Here is a 24,724-nt window from a genome sequence, read left to right as displayed (position 1 = left end):
TGTGGTCACACCAGGGGCACACAGTCCACAGGCAGGAAAGGAATGGGTGACCACCAGGCAGAGCAGGAGGGCTAACCAGGCAGTGCAAGAATTTTCATGTGGCTATTCCCCTGCAAAACAGATTAACATTAGACAGAGTATTGAGTACAGGAGTTGGGAGGTCATGTTGCGGCAGTACAAGACATTGGTTAGGCCACTTTTGGAATATTGTGTGCAATTCTGGTCTCCTTCTTATCGGAAGGATGTTGTGAAACTTGAAAGGGATCAGAAAGTGTTTACAAGGATGTTGCCAGGATTGGAGGTTTTGAGTTATAAGGAGTAGTTGAATAGGTTGAGGTTGTTTTCCCTGGAGTATTGGAGGCTGAGGGGTGACACGATGGAGGTTTATAAAATCAATAGGAGCATGGATAGGGTAAATAGACAAAGTCTTTTCCTGGGGTGGGGGAATCCAGAACTAGAGGTTTAGGTGAGAGGGGAAAGATATAAAAGAGACCCAAGGGGCAACGTATTCATGCAGAGAGTGGTACATGTATGGAACATATTGCCAGAGGAAGTGGTGGAGGCAGGTACAATTGCAATATTTAAATGGCATCTGGATGTGTGTATGAACAGGAAGGGTTTGGAGGGATATGGGCCGGGTGCTGGCAGGTTGGTCTAGATTGAGTTGGGATAGATGGTTTTCATGGATGAGTTGGACTGAAGGGTTTGTTTACATGCTGCACATCTCTATGATTCTCTGACTCTATGATCTTTTTGGGAACTGTTGAGAGAAATGGTCTTTCAAGGGATAACAGCAACAGCCAAATTCATGCCACTGTGATTGGCTCTGCTACAGAGGGAGGGCGAGCTAGTCATAGAAATGCTGTACAGGGAACTCATCAGTAAGAGGAATAGATAGATGTTTCCGTGGCCGAGTCCAGGGTGGTGTGCTGCCCCCTGGTGCTCGGGTCCTGGATGTCTTGGAGCAGGTCCACAACATTCTGCAGGGGGAGGGTGAACAGCCAGTGGTCATGGCACCTATTGATACTAACAACAGGGAACAAAAAGGGATGAGGTCCTGAGAGCAGAACATAGAGAACTAGGAAGAAAGTTAAAAGGCAGGACCTCAAAGGTTGTTACCTCAGGATTCTGACCATTGCCATGAACACGTGGCTGACGGAGGTGGGAGGGGGAGGGTTTCAGGCTCATTGGGCACTGGGACTAGCTCCAGTGGGAGGTGGGGCCTGTACAAACTGGAGGGGTTGCGCTTGGGCAGGGCTGGGACTGATATCCTTGGGGGGGTGGGGCGGGGGGGAGGGTGTACTTCATAGAGTGTTTGGGGAGGGTTTAAACTAGTGTGGCAGAGGGAGGGGAACATGAGGACCAGGCCAATAGATGCAGAAGTTGAGGGAGAGGTAAGAACCAAGGCTAACATTACGAGAACAAAGAGCTAAGAAAATTACAGCACAGGAACACGCCCTTCGGCCCACCTAGCCTATCCCAATCCAGATGCTCTATGTAAACCAGTCACCTATTTTCTAAGGATCCGTAACCCTATGCGCCCTGCCCATTCATGTATCTGTCTGAATAGTTCTTCAATGATGCTATCATGCCCACCAATGCCACCTCCGCTGGCAATGTGTTTCAAGCACCCACCACCTCCTTGAAACTTTTCCCCTCTCAACTTGAACTCGTGACCCACAGTAATTGAGTTCCCCCACTCTGGGAACTCTGCTGTTCGTGACCGATAGAAATGATTTGGAGGAAACGTAGCTGGTCTGATTAGTGAGTTTGTGGATGATAGAAAGATTGGTGGAGTTGTGGATCGCGAGGAGGACTGTCAGAGGATTCCGCAGGATATGGATCAGTTGGAGGTATGGACAGAAAAATTGCAGATGGAGTTTAATCCCAACAAATGTGAAGTGATGTATTTTGGTAGTTCAAAGTCAGGTGGAAATGATACAGTGAATGGCAGGACCCTTCGGAGGGATCTGGATGTACAGGCCCGCAGATCATTGAAGGTGGCCGTGCAGCTCGATAAGGCAGTAACAAAGGCCAATGACATGCTGACCTTCACTGGAAGGGACACTGAGAATAAGGATAGGCAAGTTATGCTGCAGCTTTACAGAACTTTAGTTAGTCTATACTTGGAATACTGCGTACAATTCTGCTCACCACACTCCCAGAAGGAAGTTGATGCTTTGGAGAGGGTCCAGAAAATGTTGACCAGGATGTTGCCTGGTATGGTGGGTGGGGGGGCGGGGGTAGGGGAGGAACGGGGGTTTAGCTAAGAAGACGGCTGGATAGACTAGGTTAGTTTTCACTGGAACGCAGGAGTTTGAGGGTTTACCTTATAGAAGTTTATAAGATTGTGAATGGCACAGATAGAGTGGAATGTATGAGGCGTTTTCCCAGGGTGGAGGGATAGTTACAAGGGGGGACAGGTTCAAGGCGTGAGGGGAAATGTTTAAAAGATTTGTGAGAGGCAGGTTTTTGCCACAAAGGGTGGTCAGTGCTTGGAACGTGCTGCCAGAGGAGGTGGTGGAAGCAGATACAATAGCAGCATTTAAGAGACACCGATACAGATGCATGAATAGATTAGATTACTTACAGTGTGGAAACAGGCCCTTTAGCCCAACAAGTCCACACCTACCCTCCGAAGAGCAAACTACCCAGACACATTCCCCGAATTTACCCCCTCATTTTAGCATGGCCAACTCACCTAATCTGCACATCTTTGGACTATGGGAGGAAACTGGAGCTCCCGGAGGAAACCAACGCAGCCACAGGGAGAATGTGCAAACACCACAGCAGACAGTTACCTGAGGTGGGAATTGAACCCGTGCCTCTAGTGATGTGAGGCTGCAGTGCTCACCACTGTGCCACCGTGCCACCCAAATAGGAAGGGAATAAAGGGATACGGATCCTGTATGTGAGGATCGGTTCAGAATGGAAGGACAAAATCTGGAGTTCTCTCCTCTGGAGCTTGTCTTTCTATCAGGAGGAGCTCTCCTGCTCCCTGTTCCATTCAGAGTGAGCTATCTGTTAGAAACAGCCTGACCAGGATTGAACCACCATCCTTCAGGAGAGTGCGGACCCTCTTGATGACATTTGTCATGAGGCAGCAGGTTATCAAGTCATGTGACCTCCCCTTGCCAAGGGGACAGCTTGTTCATGTTGCTTTGGCTCATTCTTATTTAAATTAGAATCATCGACTCCTGACAGTGTGGAAACAGGCGATTTGGCTCAACAATTCCACACTGACCCTCCAAAGAGTAACTCACCCAGACCTATTGCCCTCCCCACTACTCTACGTTTCCCCCTAATTAATGCACCTCACCTACACACCCCTGAATACAATGAACAATTTAGCATGGCCAATTCACCCGAAACTGTACATCCCTGGACTGTGAGAAGAAACCGGTGCACCCGCAGAAAACACACGCAGACACGGGGAGAATATGCAAAGTCAACACAGACAGTCGCCTGAGGATTGGAATCGAAACTGGGTCCCGGGCACGATGATGCAGCACTGCTAACCACTGAGACACCATGTCGTCTGCATGTTGCTTTTAATTCCTCTATAATCGTTTCTTCTTGTCCCTTTCATCTTTGGAAACAATTTATTCCACAAAGAGTTGTTGGTGATTCTTTCAATCTATGAAGTTCTGAAAGTTGTGAAGTTGACACTGTCACACAGATGTGGCAGGGTTGGCCCTGTGATATGGCACACCATCCCCTCCATCAGGCTGAAGGGTGTGCAGGCCTCATGCCTGGTCAACTCTGTTCCTGTCTGATGTGAATAGCTTTGAGCAGTAAGGTCGAGGACAAACTGTCAGTGATGGTGCTGTTCAGTGTCGGGCTGATGGACCTGCCATCGCTGGTGGGGAATGGGGGCAGACCACATGAGCAGAGTGAGAGGTTGGCGGGTGGGTATTTGGGAGACACTGACTTCTGAAGTTTCATTCATCTACTGTGAGCGTTTCTATGGGGTCATTACCCTTTCGGTTTCCTTCCCCTCCCTTCCTTTCCCTTCCCTTCCCTTCTCTTCCCTTCCCTTCCCTTCCCTTCCCTTCTCTTCCCTTCCCTTTCCTTCCCCTTCTCTTCCCTTCCTTTCCATTCCCAGCCCCTCTCTTCCCTTTTCCTTTCCCTTTAAAACGTACCCTCGCACGTTCAACAGCTCTGAGGTTAAGATCCTAACCTGTCAACATCCTCTTGTGATTCTGCCTGTTCTGTAATGAACTGTCCAGTTGTGCATTTAGCCTTTTGAAGAGGAGGAGCAGATAGTTATCTCTCCCACTACTTCAAACGGTTTCAATGTATTTTTCTCTGGAAGCTCTGTTGGTGTATCTGCGCTGGAACTCCACACAGATATAGCTCAGCAGGAGATATTGACAGACAGCAAGGGGATTGGTAGCTTGTTTTGATGGACAATTTAAAGAGAAGTCGAAGTTTTTCGAAGAGACCTTTGAATGACTACTTGCTTACTTTGAGAATCTCATGAGTAACTCTAAGCCTTATTATAGAGCTCATGGATTCTGTCCAGAGTGGATACTGGGTGAGTGGACACAGTGTGGCCATGGGGAACATGAGGGAGCAGGGGAGGTAAGGAAGGTACACGGGAATCATGGCAGAGTGAGGAAGGGCCAGAGGCTCAGGAACGAGGGGGACCGCACCTCACACTCAATTACAATGTCCCAGTGAATGAGGGAGGGTCTGCTGGCCTTGGCATCTGCCCACTTCCATTCCTGCCCCGAACCTGTTTCCACAGATCCTGGTGCCACCCCTTTCTCAAAGTGAGAGCAGCATGGGTGAGCACTGCCAGGCAGGAAGCAGAGTTGCAGTGCTGGGCTCCACATCACAATTACTGCCTGAAGGTGAAAATCTTGATCAGTTCGTTCTGTTTTAAGGACAACATTTCAAGAGTCTTGTTCTTGAACCATACCCCTCAAAGCTGTCAACGTAGCGAAATGGCAAATTGTCGATGTGTTTAGCAGGACTGACTCCAAATCCACATGATGCCCTGACCTTATTTAAGAAAACGTTGGGATTCCACTGATTGGTGTGTTATTTCTAACTAGTTATAGTGAAGTTGGGAAATAAGCATCACCTGAATGAATCGTCTTTATCGACCATACTTATTGGACCTAATATCAGTCCGGAGAGCACTTGCTAATGGGCTCCTGAAGATTGTGACAATCTGAAGAGATATCTGTCTAAAATCCCGAGCAAGGGAGAGGAATGCCTGATTCATTTACCAAGGTGACTCCAGACATTGACCAGCTCCCCACACCAGCACAAAAGCAAAATGTTGAAATAGCTTTCTGCTGATCAGGCATAATTTTTGTTTGTGTTTTATTTTAGAACAACAGAAAAAGGAACTGCGAGGAACATTTCTCTCAGTTCTTCAAACGGGGGTTCACTTGATAACAAAGTTCCTCCAGCTGTGCAATGGATCCAACTGATGGATACGAACATCTCACTGCTGGCCATCTTGATCAACTGAGAAAAGGCAGAGGAGATCAGGAACTGGCAGGTACTGCGCAAAGGTCATTCCTGTGTCGTTTATTCAGTTTGAGTAAATCTAGAGTTCATTATCATATGCCAATCAATTAACATATTGTCTAGCTATCACCCATTGTTACAGCTAACCTGAGAATGCAATTTTTAAAAAAAGGTTTTGTGATTTACACATGAAAGAAGTGAAACTATCACTGTATTCTAACAGATGAAAGGCTTAACAATCAATTTTTCAATGTATAATTTCAGTTACATCACACTGTAAATTTTTGCGTAAATTCTGTGTTAGGATTGAGCCCTCCACTATCACCTGATGAAGGAGCGTCGCTCCGAAAGCTAGTGTGCTTCCAATTAAACCTGTTGGACTATAACCTGGTGTTGTGTGATTTTTAACAATCAATTAACAACAGTGAAAAAGATCCTTTCCCTCTCCTCGAGGTAACACCTTGTCAGGAAATGTCACTTCTCCAGGAGAACTGATGGATGATCAATGAGACAGAACAGGGGTCAGAAATCTCCTCTTCAATCTCTTTAATTGATAGTGTTACTCAGTCACATTGAAATCATTGAAATTTTATTTAAGATAAATTTGTTGGATGAGATTAATGAAGTTTTGAAAGAATGAGTTAATGTTGTGAGATGGATGTAACTGTATTGTATTCCATCAAACTATATCGATGACAAGGGCGAAGTGTGCTGATATTTCACTGTGTCATTTTCATCGCGTTCGATGGAAGGTTTCTCTTTCTGAGAACGAAGGGTTTCCTTGGGTTATTATCCCAAACCTGCCTCATTAGCGACTGACTCCATTCCTACAATGCTCCTGTTGTCCAATGCTCACCCAATCCGAGCACTTGCTTCAGCGGGAAGAGATCACCGCTGCCGAGATATCCCTGTGTACTTTGTCAGCCTTGGTGCTGGCACATCCTCAAGGGGGTGTTTCTCAGCTGGACACATACTGCCTTTCCCAGAGCTGCTTGTCCCAGAGCTGACTGTCCCACAGCTGACTGTCCCACAGCTGCCGGTCTCAGAGCTGCCTGTCCCACAGCTGCCTGTCCCACAGCTGCCTGTCTCACAGTTGCCACAGCTGCCAGTCCCACAGCTACCTGTCTCACAGCTGCCTGTACCACAGCTGCCTGTTCCAGAGCTGCCTGTTCCAGAGCTGCCTACACCACAGCTGCCTGTCCCACAGCTGCCTGTCACACAGTTGCCTGTCACAGAGTTTCCTGTCCCACAGTTGCCTGTCTCACAGCTGCCTGTCCCACATTTGCCTGTCCCAGAGTTTCCTGTCCCACAGCTGCCTGTCCCAGAGCTGCCTGTCCCACTGTTGCCTGTCCCACAGCTGCCTGTCCCGGAGTTTCCTGTCCCACAGTTGCCTGTCTCAGAGCTGCCTGTCCCAGAGCTGCCTATCCCACAGCTGCCTGTCCCAGAGCTGCCTACCCCATAGCTGCCTATCTCACTGTTGCCTGTCCCACAGCTGCCTGTTCCAGAACTGCCTAACCCACAGCTGCCTGCCCCAGAGCTGCCTGTCCCACAGCTGCCTGTCCCTGAGTTTCCTGTCCCAGAGCTGCCTGTTCCAGAGATGCCTGTTCCAGAGATGCTTGTCGCAGGGCTGCCTGTCCCACAGTTGCCTGTCCCACAGCTGCCTTTCCCAGAGCTGCCTGTCTCACAGCTGCCTTTCCCAGAGCTGCCTGTCTCAGAGCTGCCTGCTCCTTAGCTGCCTGTCCCAGGGCTGCCTGTCCCACAGCTGCCTGTCCCAGAGCTGCTTGTCGCAGGGCTGCCTGTCCCACAGCTGTCTGTCCCAGAGCTGCCTGTCCCACAGCTGCCTGTCTCACAGCTGCCTGTCCCACAGCTGCCTGTCCCACTGCTGCCTGTTCCAGAGCCGCCTGTTCCAGAGCTGCCTACACCACAGCTGCCTACACCACAGCTGCCTGTCACACAGTTGCCTGTCACAGAGTTTCCTGTCCCACAGCTGCCTGTCCCAGAGCTGCCTGTCCCACTGTTGCAAGTCCCACAGCTGCCTGTCCCAGAGTTTCCTGTCCCATAGTTGCCTGTCCCACAGCTGCCTGTCCCACAGCTGCCTGTCCCAGAGTTTCCTGTCACACAGTTGCCTGTCTCAGAGCTGCCTGTCCCAGAGTTTCCTGTCCCAGAGCTGCCTGTCCCACAGCTGCCTGTCCCAGAGCTGCTTGTCGCAGGGCTGCCTGTCCCACAGCTGCCTGTCCCAGAGCTGCCTGTCTCAGAGCTGCCTGTTCCTTAGCTGCCTGTCCCAGAGCTGCATGTCCCACAGCTGCCTGTCCCAGAGCTGCCTATCTCAGAGCTGCCTGTCTCACAGCTGCCTGTCCCACAGCTTCATGTCCCTTAGCTGCCTGTCCCAGAGCTGCATGTCCCAGAGCTGCCTATTGCAGGGCTGCCTGTCCCACAGCTGCCTGTCCCAGAGCTGCCTGTCTCAGAGCTGCCTGTTCCTTAGCTGCCTGTCCCAGTGCTGCCTGTCCCTTAGCTGCCTGTCCCAGAGCTGCCTATCTCAGAGCTGCCTGTCCCAGAGATGCCTATCCAGAGCTGCCTGTTCCTTAGCTGCCTGTCCCAGAGCTGCCTGTTGTAGGGCTGCCTGTCCCTCAGGTGACTGTCCCAGAGCTACCTGTCCCACCTCATGACCTTTCCCTTGGTAAAGTTGGGGCCATGGGTGCCATGTTTTGCCTGAATGTCCTGGTGGATGAGGTGATACAGAGTCGGGTCTAGGACCCTAGACCATGCCAGTCTAGCCTGTAGGTGCCACCCAGGGCAGTGCAGTCCCAGCTGTTTGCAAGAACACCCAACTGTTTAGGAAGTCAGTCAATGGCCTTTTTCCATGCCCCTGGGTTAGCATCACCACCTTCTCTCTGCTGCTTCTCTCTCTCTCTCTCTGTGAAAACTGGAACTGAACATTAAGGCTCTTGCTCTCCCACTCTCGCTATTGTCTGCAGCACCTTCTTGGGACTTTTCTTACCCATGCCAACCTCCTCCACTGTATGGCCAGGGCACTGCCGAATCACCCACTCACTGGAGACATCTCTCTAAATGTTCCCGATCTCCACCAGCCCTAACCACTGAGTCGGTCACATTTTCCCACAGTCGACCTTTGGCTGGGTCCCATTCCAGGAGAAAACAGCCTGTTCCTGAGCAGTGACGGACGAGACAGGGGACGGGTTGGTGATGAAAGGGGTTTCACATCACCTGTGATGGAGGAGTGCAGACCCTGACCACTCCAGGCAGCTCCCTGACTCTGCCCATGCCCCTGGGTTGATACCAGAGGCTGCCGCTGACTCTCTAAGTTGGTGACCTCGGTGGAAGACTGTAGTCCTTGTGGTGACTGGGCACTACCCTCCCCTGCTTTTGGCACAGAGCCATTCGGTTGAAGCACAAGCAGGCTTTCTGATAACTCAGCTGCTGGCACAGGGTGCAGCAGTGACGTTAATATGGTACAGTGCAGCAACAGGCTCAGCCCTTTGCCTAGTCACTGCTAATAAACACGATAAGCTGCCTGGCGCTGTGGGCATACTGAAAGACAAGCGGGGAACGCAAGTTAGGGCAACCATTAGGAACACAGGCACGGGCACACAGACACGGGCACACAGACAAAGGACCACAGACACGGGAACACAGACAACAGCACACAGACACGGGCGCACAGACATGGGACAGAGACATGGGAACACAGACACGGGCACACAGACACGGGAACACAGATACCGGCACACAGACACAGGAACACAGACACGGGAACACAGATACCGGCACACAGACACAGGAACACAGACACGGGCACACAGACAACAGCACACAGACTCGGGCGCACAGACATGGGAGCAGAGACATGGGAGCAGAGACACGGGAGCACAGATAACGGCACACAGACACGGGAACACAGACATGGGAACACAGATACCGGCACTCAGACACGGGCACACAGACACAGGAACACAGAGACGGGAACACAGACATGGGAGCAGAGACATGGGAGCAGAGACACGGGAGCACAGATAACGGCACACAGACACGGGAACACAGACATGGGAACACAGATACTGGCACACAGACACGGGCACACAGACACGGGTCACAGACACGGGAACACAGACACGGGCACACGGATACCGGCACACAGACATGGGCACACAGACACGGGAATACAGACACAGGAACACAGACATGGTCACACAGACACAGGAACACAGACACAGGAACACAGACACGGGCACACAGACACAGGAACACAGACATGGGAACACAGACACGGGAACACAGACACGTGAACACAGACAACAGCACACAGACACGGGAACACAGATACCGGCACAAAGACACAGGAACACACGCAGGGGAACACAGACATGGGCACACAGACACGGGAACACAGATACCGGCACACAGGCACAGGAACGCAGACATGGGAACACAGACACGGGAACACAGATACCAGCACACAGACAAAGGTAAACAGACACGGGAACACAGACATGGGCACACAGACAACAGCACACAGACACGGGAACACAGGCATGGGAGCAGAGACATGGGAACACAGACACGGGCACACAGACACGGGAACACAGACAACAGCACACAGACACGGGAACACAGATACCGGCACACAGACACAGGAACACAGACACGGGCACACAGACACGGGAACACAGATACCAGCACACAGACAAAGGTAAACAGACACGGGAACACAGACATGGGCACACAGACATGGTAACACAGATACCGGCACACAGACACGGGAACACAGACATGGGCACACAGACACAGGAACACAGACACAGGAACACAGACATGGGAACACAGATACCAGCACACAGACAAGGGAACAGAGACAACAGCACACAGACACGGGCGCACAGACACGGGAGCAGAGACATGGGCACACAGACATGGGCACACAGACACGGGAACACAGACAAGGGAAGACAGACATGGGCACATGGACACAGGAACACAGACATGGGAACACAGACACGGGAACACAGACACGGGAACACAGACAACAATACACAGACACGGGAACACAGATACCGGCACAAAGACAAAGGAACACAGACACGGGAACACAGACATGGGCACACAGACACGGGAACACAGATACCGGCACACAGGCACAGGAACGCAGACATGGGAACACAGACATGGGAACACAGGCATGGGAGCAGAGACATGGGATCACTGACACGGGCACACAGACACGGGAACACAGACAACAGCACACAGACACGGGAACACAGATACCGGCACACAGACACAGGAACACAGACACGGGCACACAGACACGGGAACCCAGATACCAGCACACAGACAAAGGTAAACAGACACGGGAACACAGACATGGGCAGACAGACACGGGAACACAGATACCGGCACACAGACACGGGAACACAGATAGCGGCACACAGACAAAGGTAAACAGACACGGGAACACAGACATGGGCACACAGACACGGGAACACAGACACGGGCACACAGACATGGGAATACAGACACGGGAACACAGACATGGGCACACAGACACAGGAACACAGACACAGGAGCACAGACATGGGAACACAGATACCGGCACACAGACAAAGGTAAACAGACACGGGAACACAGACATGGGCACACAGACACGGCAACACAGACACGGGCACACAGACACGGGAACACAGACACGGGAACACAGACATGGGCACACAGACACAGGAACACAGACCACAGGAACACAGACACAGGAACACAGGCACGGGTAAACAGACACGGGAACACAGACATGGGCACACAGACACGGGAACACAGATGCCGGCACACAGACACGGGAACACAGATGCCGGCACACAGACACGGGAACACAGACACGGGAACACAGGCACGGGCACACAGTCACAGGAACACAGACACGGGAACACACACATGGGCACACAAACACAGGAACACAGACACGGGAACACAGACAACAGCACACAGACACGGGCGCACAGACATGGGAGCAGAGACATGGGCACGCAGACACAGGAACACAGACACGGGAACACAGGCACGGGCACACAGACAGAGGAACACAGACATGGGAACACAGACAAGGGAACACAGGCATGGGAGCAGAGACATGGGATCACACACAGGGGAACACAAACACGGGAACACAGATACCGGCACACAGACACGGGAACACAGACACGGGAACACAGACATGGGCACACAGACACAGGAACACAGACACGGGCACACAGACACGGGCACACGGTTACCGACACACAGACACGGGCACAAAGACAAGGGAATACAGACATGGGAACACAGACATGGGCACACAGACACATGAACACAGACACAGGAACACAGACACGGGATGACAGACACGGGCACACAGACACAGGAACACAGACACGGGACACAGACACGGGCACACAGACACAGGAACACAGACATGGGAACACAGACATGGGAACACAGACACGGGAACACAGGAATGGGAGCAGAGACATGGGAACACAGACATGGGAACACAGACACGGGAACACAGACACGGGAACACAGACACGGGCACACAGACACAGGAACACAGACATGGGAACACAGACAACAGCACACAGACACGGGCGCATAGACATGGGAGCCGAGACAGGGGCACACAGACACAGGAACACAGACACGGGGACACAGACACAGGAACACAGACACGGGAACACAGACACAGGAACACAGACACGGGAACACAGATACCGGCACACAGACACAGGAACACAGACACGGGAACACAGACATGGCCAGACAGACATGGGAACACAGATACCGGCACACAGACATGGGAACACAGATACCGGCACACAGACACAGGAACACAGACACGGGCACACAGACATGGGAACACAGACACGGGAACACAGACATGGGCACACAGACATGGGAACACAGATACCAGCACACAGACAAGGGAACACAGACAACAGCACACAGACACGGGCGCACAGACATGGAAGCAGAGACATGGGCACACAGACATGGGCACACAGACACGGGAACACAGATACCGGCACACAGACACGGGAATACAGACATGGGCACACAGACACAGGAACACAGACACCGGCACACAGACACAGGAACACAGACACGGGAACACAGACACGGGCACACAGACACGGAAACACAGATACCGGCACACAGACACAGGAACACAGACACGGGAACACAGACATGGGCACACAGACGCAGCAACACAGACACAGGCACACAGACACAGGAACACAGACACGGGAACACAGACATGGGCACACTGACACAGGAACACAGACACGGGAACACAGACATGGGAACACAGATACCAGCACACAGACACGGGAACACAGACAACAGCACACAGACACGGGCGCACAGACATGGGAGCAGAGACATGGGAACACAGACACGGGCACAGAGACACGGGAACACAGATACCGGCACACAGACACGGGAACATAGACACGGGAACACAGATACCGGCACACAGACATGGGCACACAGACACGGGAATACAGACACAGGAACACAGACATGGTCACACAGACACAGGAACACAGACACAGGAACACAGACACGGGCACACAGACACAGGAACACAGACATGGGAACACAGACACGGGAACACAGACACGTGAAAACAGACAACAGCACACAGACACGGGAACACAGATACCGGCACAAAGACACAGGAACACACACAGGGGAACACAGACATGGGCACACAGACACGGGAACACAGATACCGGCACACAGGCACAGGAACGCAGACATGGGAACACAGACACGGGAACACAGATACCAGCACACAGACAAAGGTAAACAGACACGGGAACACAGACATGGGCACACAGACAACAGCACACAGACACGGGAACACAGGCATGGGAGCAGAGACATGGGAACACAGACACGGGCACACAGACACGGGAACACAGACAACAGCACACAGACACGGGAACACAGATACCGGCACACAGACACAGGAACACAGACACGGGCACACAGACACGGGAACACAGATACCAGCACACAGACAAAGGTAAACAGACACGGGAACACAGACATGGGCACACAGACATGGTAACACAGATACCGGCACACAGACACGGGAACACAGACACGGGAACACAGACATGGGCACACAGACACAGGAACACAGACACAGGAACACAGACATGGGAACACAGATACCAGCACACAGACAAGGGAACAGAGACAACAGCACACAGACACGGGCGCACAGACACGGGAGCAGAGACATGGGCACACAGACATGGGCACACAGACACGGGAACACAGACAAGGGAAGACAGACATGGGCACATGGACACAGGAACACAGACATGGGAACACAGACACGGGAACACAGACACGGGAACACAGACAACAATACACAGACACGGGAACACAGATACCGGCACAAAGACAAAGGAACACAGACACGGGAACACAGACATGGGCACACAGACACGGGAACACAGATACCGGCACACAGGCACAGGAACGCAGACATGGGAACACAGACATGGGAACACAGGCATGGGAGCAGAGACATGGGATCACTGACACGGGCACACAGACACGGGAACACAGACAACAGCACACAGACACGGGAACACAGATACCGGCACACAGACACAGGAACACAGACACGGGCACACAGACACGGGAACCCAGATAACAGCACACAGACAAAGGTAAACAGACACGGGAACACAGACATGGGCAGACAGACACGGGAACACAGATACCGGCACACAGACACGGGAACACAGATAGCGGCACACAGACAAAGGTAAACAGACACGGGAACACAGACATGGGCACACAGACACGGGAACACAGACACGGGCACACAGACATGGGAATACAGACACGGGAACACAGACATGGGCACACAGACACAGGAACACAGACACAGGAGCACAGACATGGGAACACAGATACCGGCACACAGACAAAGGTAAACAGACACGGGAACACAGACATGGGCACACAGACAAGGGAACACAGACACGGGCACACAGACACGGGAACACAGACACGGGAACACAGACATGGGCACACAGACAGAGGAACACAGACCACAGGAACACAGACACAGGAACACAGACACGGGTAAACAGACACGGGAACACAGACATGGGCACACAGACACGGGAACACAGATGCCGGCACACAGACACGGGAACACAGATGCCGGCACACAGACACGGGAACACAGACACGGGAACACAGGCACGGGCACACAGTCACAGGAACACAGACACGGGAACACACACATGGGCACACAAACACAGGAACACAGACACGGGAACACAGACAACAGCACACAGACACGGGCGCACAGACATGGGAGCAGAGACATGGGCACGCAGACACAGGAACACAGACACGGGAACACAGGCACGGGCACACAGACAGAGGAACACAGACATGGGAACACAGACAAGGGAACACAGGCATGGGAGCAGAGACATGGGATCACACACAGGGGAACACAGACACGGGAACACAGATACCGGCACACAGACACGGGAACACAGACACGGGAACACAGACATGGGCACACAGACACAGGAACACAGACACGGGCACACAGACACGGGCACACGGTTACCGACACACAGACACGGGCACAAAGACAAGGGAATACAGACATGGGAACACAGACATGGGCACACAGACACAGGAACACAGACACAGGAACACAGACACGGGATGACAGACACGGGCACACAGACACAGGAACACAGACACGGGACACAGACACGGGCACACAGACACAGGAACACAGACATGGGAACACAGACATGGGAACACAGACACGGGAACACAGGAATGGGAGCAGAGACATGGGAACACAGACATGGGAACACAGACACGGGAACACAGACACGGGAACACAGACACGGGAACACAGACACGGGCACACAGACACAGGAACACAGACATGGGAACACAGACAACAGCACACAGACACGGGCGCATAGACATGGGAGCCGAGACAGGGGCACACAGACACAGGAACACAGACACGGGAACACAGACACAGGAACACAGACACGGGAACACAGATACCGGCACACAGACACAGGAACACAGACACGGGAACACAGACATGGCCAGACAGACATGGGAACACAGATACCGGCACACAGACATGGGAACACAGATACCGGCACACAGACACAGGAACACAGACACGGGCACACAGACATGGGAACACAGACACGGGAACACAGACATGGGCACACAGACATGGGAACACAGATACCAGCACACAGACAAGGGAACACAGACAACAGCACACAGACACGGGCGCACAGACATGGAAGCAGAGACATGGGCACACAGACATGGGCACACAGACACGGGAACACAGATACCGGCACACAGACACGGGAATACAGACATGGGCACACAGACACAGGAACACAGACACCGGCACACAGACACAGGAACACAGACACGGGAACACAGACACGGGCACACAGACACGGAAACACAGATACCGGCACACAGACACAGGAACACAGACACGGGAACACAGACATGGGCACACAGACGCAGCAACACAGACACAGGCACACAGACACAGGAACACAGACACGGGAACACAGACATGGGCACACTGACACAGGAACACAGACACGGGAACACAGACATGGGAACACAGATACCAGCACACAGACACGGGAACACAGACAACAGCACACAGACACGGGCGCACAGACATGGGAGCAGAGACATGGGAACACAGACACGGGCACAGAGACACGGGAACACAGATACCGGCACACAGACACGGGAACATAGACACGGGAACACAGATACCGGCACACAGACACGGGAACACAGACACGGGAACACAGAAATGGGCACACAGACACAGGAACACAGACACGTGCACACAGACACAGATCACAGACACGGGAACACAGACACGGGCACACAGACACGGGAACACAGACACGGGAACACAGACACGGGCACACAGACATGGGCACACAGACACAGGAACACAGACACAGGAACACAGACACGGGCACACAGACACAGGAACACAGACACGGGAAAACAGACATGGGCACACAGACGCAGGAACACAGGCACGGGCACACAGACACAGGAACACAGACACAGGAACACAGACATGGGCACACTGACACAGGAACACAGACACGGGAACACAGACATGGGAACACAGATACCAGCACACAGACACGGGAACACAGACAACAGCACACAGATATGGGCGCACAGACATGGGAGCAGCGACATGGGCACACAGACACGGGCAGACAGACACGAGAGCACAGATACCGGCACACAGACACAGGAACAGAGACATGGGCGCACAGACATGGGCACACAGACACAGGAACACAGACACAGGAACACAAACACAGGAACACAGACATGGGCACACAGACACAGGAACACAGACACGGGAACACAGACATGGGAACACAGATACCGGCACACAGACACGTGCACACAGACACGGGTCACAGACACGGGAACACAGACACGGGCACACAGACACGGGAACACAGGCACGGGAAAACAGACACGGGCACACAGACACGGGCACACGGTTACCGACACACAGACACGGGCACAAAGACAAGGGAATACAGACATGGGAACACAGACATGGGCACACAGACACAGGAACACAGACACAGGAACACAGACACGGGATGACAGACACGGGCACACAGACACAGGAACACAGACACGGGACACAGACACGGGCACACAGACACAGGAACACAGACATGGGAACACAGACATGGGAACACAGACACGGGAACACAGGAATGGGAGCAGAGACATGGGAACACAGACATGGGAACACAGACACGGGAACACAGACACGGGAACACAGACACGGGAACACAGACACGGGCACACAGACACGGGAACACAGACATGGGAACACAGACAACAGCACACGGACACGGGCGCATAGACATGGGAGCCGAGACAGGGGCACACAGACACAGGAACACAGACACGGGGACACAGACACAGGAACACAGACACGGGAACACAGATACCGGCACACAGACACAGGAACACAGACACGGGAACACAGACATGGCCAGACAGACATGGGAACACAGATACCGGCACACAGACATGGGAACACAGATACCGGCACACAGACACAGGAACACAGACACGGGCACACAGACATGGGAACACAGACACGGGAACACAGACATGGGCACACAGACATGGGAACACAGATACCAGCACACAGACAAGGGAACACAGACAACAGCACACAGACACGGGCGCACAGACATGGAAGCAGAGACATGGGCACACAGACATGGGCACACAGACACGGGAACACAGATACCGGCACACAGACACGGGAATACAGACATGGGCACACAGACACAGGAACACAGACACCGGCACACAGACACAGGAACACAGACACGGGAACACAGACACGGGCACACAGACACGGGAACACAGATACCGGCACACAGACACAGGAACACAGACACGGGAACACAGACATGGGCACACAGACGCAGCAACACAGACACAGGCACACAGACACAGGAACACAGACACGGGAACACAGACATGGGCACACTGACACAGGAACACAGACACGGGAACACAGACATGGGAACACAGATACCAGCACACAGACACGGGAACACAGACAACAGCACACAGACACGGGCGCACAGACATGGGAGCAGAGACATGGGAACACAGACACGGGCACAGAGACACGGGAACACAGATACCGGCACACAGACACGGGAACATAGACACGGGAACACAGATACCGGCACACAGACACGGGAACACAGACACGGGAACACAGAAATGGGCACACAGACACAGGAACACAGACACGTGCACACAGACACAGATCACAGACACGGGAACACAGACACGGGCACACAGACACGGGAACACAGACACGGGAACACAGACACGGGCACACAGACATGGGCACACAGACACAGGAACACAGGCACAGGAACACAGACACGGGCACACAGACACAGGAACACAGACACGGGAAAACAGACATGGGCACACAGACGCAGGAACACAGGCACGGGCACACAGACACAGGAACACAGACACAGGAACACAGACATGGGCACACTGACACAGGAACACAGACACGGGAACACAGACATGGGAACACAGATACCAGCACACAGACACGGGAACACAGACAACAGCACACAGATATGGGCGCACAGACATGGGAGCAGCGACATGGGCACACAGACACGGGCAGACAGACACGAGAGCACAGATACCGGCACACAGACACAGGAACAGAGACATGGGCGCACAGACATGGGCACACAGACACAGGAACACAGACACAGGAACACAAACACAGGAACACAGACATGGGCACACAGACACAGGAACACAGACACGGGAACACAGACATGGGAACACAGATACCGGCACACAGACACGTGCACACAGACACGGGTCACAGACACGGGAACACAGACACGGGCACACAGACACGGGAACACAGGCACGGGAAAACAGACACGGGCACACAGACACGGGCACACGGTTACCGACACACAGACACGGGCACAAAGACAAGGGAATACAGACATGGGAACACAGACATGGGCACACAGACACAGGAACACAGACACAGGAACACAGACACGGGATGACAGACACGGGCACACAGACACAGGAACACAGACACGGGACACAGACACGGGCACACAGACACAGGAACACAGACATGGGAACACAGACATGGGAACACAGACACGGGAACACAGGAATGGGAGCAGAGACATGGGAACACAGACATGGGAACACAGACACGGGAACACAGACACGGGAACACAGACACGGGAACACAGACACGGGCACACAGACACGGGAACACAGACATGGGAACACAGACAACAGCACACGGACACGGGCGCATAGACATGGGAGCCGAGACAGGGGCACACAGACACAGGAACACAGACACGGGGACACAGACACAGGAACACAGACACGGGAACACAGATACCGGCACACAGACACAGGAACACAGACACGGGAACACAGACATGGCCAGACAGACATGGGAACACAGATACCGGCACACAGACATGGGAACACAGATACCGGCACACAGACACAGGAACACAGACACGGGCACACAGACATGGGAACACAGACACGGGAACACAGACATGGGCACACAGACATGGGAACACAGATACCAGCACACAGACAAGGGAACACAGACAACAGCACACAGACACGGGCGCACAGACATGGAAGCAGAGACATGGGCACACAGACATGGGCACACAGACACGGGAACACAGATACCGGCACACAGACACGGGAATACAGACATGGGCACACAGACACAGGAACACAGACACCGGCACACAGACACAGGAACACAGACACGGGAACACAGACACGGGCACACAGACACGGGAACACAGATACCGGCACACAGACACAGGAACACAGACACGGGAACACAGACATGGGCACACAGACGCAGCAACACAGACACAGGCACACAGACACAGGAACACAGACACGGGAACACAGACATGGGCACACTGACACAGGAACACAGACACGGGAACACAGACATGGGAACACAGATACCAGCACACAGACACGGGAACACAGACAACAGCACACAGACACGGGCGCACAGACATGGGAGCAGAGACATGGGAACACAGACACGGGCACAGAGACACGGGAACACAGATACCGGCACACAGACACGGGAACATAGACACGGGAACACAGATACCGGCACACAGACACGGGAACACAGACACGGGAACACAGAAATGGGCACACAGACACAGGAACACAGACACGTGCACACAGACACAGATCACAGACACGGGAACACAGACACGGGCACACAGACACGGGAACACAGACACGGGCACACAGACATGGGCACACAGACACAGGAACACAGACACAGGAACACAGACACGGGCACACAGACACAGGAACACAGACACGGGAAAACAGACATGGGCACACAGACGCAGGAACACAGGCACGGGCACACAGACACAGGAACACAGACACAGGAACACAGACATGGGCACACTGACACAGGAACACAGACACGGGAACACAGACATGGGAACACAGATACCAGCACACAGACACGGGAACACAGACAACAGCACACAGATATGGGCGCACAGACATGGGAGCAGAGACATGGGCACACAGACACGGGCAGACAGACACGAGAGCACAGATACCGGCACACAGACACAGGAACAGAGACATGGGCGCACAGACATGGGCACACAGACACAGGAACACAGACACAGGAACACAGACACAGGAACACAGACATGGGCACACAGACACAGGAACACAGACACGGGAACACAGACTTGGGAACACAGATACCGGCACACAGACACGTGCACACAGACACGGGTCACAGACACGGGAACACAGACACGGGCACACAGACACGGGAACACAGGCACGGGAAAACAGACACGGGCACACAGACACAGGAACACAGACACAGGAACACAGACACGGGCACACAGACACAGGAACACAGACACGGGAAAACAGACACGGGCACACAGACACAGGAACACAGACATGGGAACACAGACATGGGAACACAGACATGGGAGCAGAGACATGGGAACACAGACACGGGAACACAGACACGGGAACACAGACAACAGCACACAGACACGGGAACACAGATACCGGCACACAGACACAGAAACACAGACACGGGAACACAGACATGGGCACACAGACACGGGAACACAGATACCGGCACACAGACACAGGAACGCAGACATGGGCACACAGACATGGGAACACAGGCATGGGAGCAGAGACATGGGAACACAGACATGGGCACACAGACACGGGAACACAGACAACAGCACACAGACACGGGAACACAGATACCGGCACACAGACACAGGAACACAGACACGGGAACGCAGACATGGGCACACAGACACGGGAACACAGATACCAGCACACAGACAAAGGTAAACAGACACGGGAACTCAGACATGGGCACACAGACACGGGAACACAGATACCGGCACACAGACACAGGAACACAGACACAGGAACACAGACACAGGAACACAGACACGGGCACACAGACACAGGAACACAGACACGGGAACACAGACAACAGCACACAGACACGGGCGCACAGACATGGGAGCAGAGACACGGGAACACAGACATGGGCACACAGACATGGGAGCACAGATACCGGCACACAAACACGGGAACACAGACACGGGAACACAGATACCGGCACACAGACACGGGAACACAGACACGGGAACACAGACATGGGCACACCAACACAGGAACACAGACACAGGAACACAGACATGGGAACATAGACACGGGAACACAGACACGGGCACACAAACACAGGAACACAGTCATGGGAACACAGACTTGGGAACACAGGCATGGGAGCAGAGACATGGGAACGCAGACACGGGCACACAGATACCGGCACACAGACACAGGAACACAGAAACGGGAACACAGATATCGGCACACAGACACGGGTAAACAGACACGGGAACACAGACATGGGCACACAGACACGGGAACACAGATGCCGGCACAGAGACACGGGAACACAGATGCCGGCACACAGACACGGGAACACAGACACGGGAACACAGACACGGGCACACAGTCACAGGAACACAGACACGGGCACACAGTCACAGGAACACAGACACGGGAACACAGACACGGGCACACAAACACAGGAACACAGACACGGGAACACAGACAACAGCACACAGACACGGGCGCACAGACATGGGAGCAGAGACATGGGCACACAGACACAGGAACACAGACACGGGAACACAGGCACGGGCACACAGACAGAGGAACACAGACATGGGAACACAGACAAGGGAACACAGGCATGGGAGCAGAGACATGGGAACACACACACGGGCACACAGACACGGGAACACAGATACCGGCACACAGTCACGGGAACACAGACACGAGAACACAGGCATGGGCACACAGACACAGTAACACAGACACGGGCACACAGACATGGGAACACAGGCATAAGAGCAGAGACATGGGAACACAGACACAGGCACACAGACACGGGAACACAGACAACAGCACACAGACACGGGAACACAGATACCGGCACACAGACACAGGAACACAGACACGGGAATGCAGACATGGGCACACAGACACGGGAACACAGATACCGGCACACAGACACAGGAACACAGACACAGGAACACAGACACAGGAACACAGACACGGGCACACAGACACAGGAACACAGACACGGGAACACAGACAACAGCACACAGACACGGGCGCACAGACATGGGAGCAGAGACATGGGAACACAGACATGGGCACACAGACACGGGAACACAGACACGGGAACACAGACATGGGCACACCAACACAGGAACACAGACACAGGAACACAGACATGGGAACATAGACACGGGAACACAGACACGGGCACACAGACACAGGAACACAGTCATGGGAACACAGACATGGGAACACAGGCATGGGAGCAGAGACACGGGAACGCAGACACGGGCACACAGATACCGGCACACAGACACAGGAACATAGAAACGGGAACACAGATATCGGCACACAGACACGGGTAAACAGACACGGGAACACAGACATGGGCACACAGACACGGGAACACAGATGCCGGCACACAGACACGGGAACACAGATGCCGGCACACAGACACGGGAACACAGACACGGGAACACAGACACGGGCACACAGTCACAGGAACACAGACACGGGAACACAGACACGGGCACACAAACACAGGAACACAGACTCGGGAACACAGACAACAGCACACAGACACGGGCGCACAGATATGGGAGCAGAGACATGGGCACACAGTCACAGGAACACAGACACGGGAACACAGGCACGGGCACACAGACAGAGGAACACAGACATGGGAACACAGACAAGGGAACACAGGCATGGGAGCGGAGACATGGGAACACACACACGGGCACACAGACACGGGAAAACAGATACCGGCACACAGTCACGGAAACACAGACACGGGAACACAGGCACGGGCACACAGACACAGGAACACAGACAACAGCACACAGACACAGGAACACAGACACGGGAATGCAGACATGGGCACACAGACACGGGAACACAGATACCAGCACACAGACAAAGGTAAGCAGACATGGGAACACAGACATGGGCACACAGACACGGAAACACAGATACCGGCACACAGACACAGGAACACAGACACAGGAACACAGACACGGGCACACAGACACAGGAACACAGACACGGGAACACAGACAACAGCACACAGACACGGGCGCACAGACATGGGAGCAGAGACATGGGAACACAGACACGGGAACACAGACATGGGAGCACAGATACCGGCACACAGACACGGGAACACAGATACCGGCATACAGACATGGGAACACAGACAAGGGAACACAGGCATGGGCACACCGACACAGGAACACAGACACAGGAACACAGACACGGGAACATAGACACAGGAACACAGACACGGGCACACAGACACAGGAACACAGTCATGGGAACACAGACATGGGAACACAGGCACGGGAGCAGAGCCACGGGAACGCAGACACGGGCACACAGACACGGGAACACAGATACCGGCACACAGACACAGGAACACAGACACGGGAACACAGACATGGACACACAGACACAGGAACACAGATGCCGGCACACAGACACAGGTAAACAGACACGGGAACACAGACATGGGTACACAGACACGGGAACACAGATGCCGGCACACAGACACGGGAACACAGATGCCGGCACACAGACACGGGAACACAGACACGGGAACACAGACACGGGCACACAGACACAGGAACACAGACACGGGAACACAGAAACGGGAACACAGACACAGGAACACAGACACAAGAACACAGACAACAGCACACAGACATGGGCGCACAGACATGGGAGCAGAGACATGGGCACACAGACACAGGAACACAGACACGGGAACACAGGCACGGGCACACAGACAGAGGAACACAGATATGGGAACACAGACAAGGGAACACAGGCATGGGAGCATAGACATGGGAACACACACACGGGCACACAG

General features: G+C 53.5%; 1 protein-coding gene across 1 annotated transcript in view; it reads left to right on the top strand.

The window, feature by feature from the left end:
* Nucleotides 1–5,348: 5,348 nt before the first annotated feature.
* The window catches only part of LOC148136453 (hepatic lectin-like), a 53,473-nt gene continuing 34,097 nt past the window's right edge, over nt 5,349–24,724 (top strand). The window contains exon 1 of the mRNA XM_087983491.1: nt 5,349–5,515. Within this exon, the coding sequence (XP_087839617.1) occupies nt 5,431–5,515 (85 nt within the window). The 5' untranslated portion in view covers nt 5,349–5,430. The remainder of the gene's footprint in view (nt 5,516–24,724) is intronic.

This window comes from Chiloscyllium plagiosum, unplaced genomic scaffold, assembly GCF_037043375.1.
Source record: "Chiloscyllium plagiosum isolate Xiang-an unplaced genomic scaffold, Cpla_swu_hap1 HiC_scaffold_45, whole genome shotgun sequence".
NCBI lineage: Eukaryota > Metazoa > Chordata > Chondrichthyes > Orectolobiformes > Hemiscylliidae > Chiloscyllium > Chiloscyllium plagiosum.
This window is presented reverse-complemented; position numbering and strand designations above follow the sequence as displayed.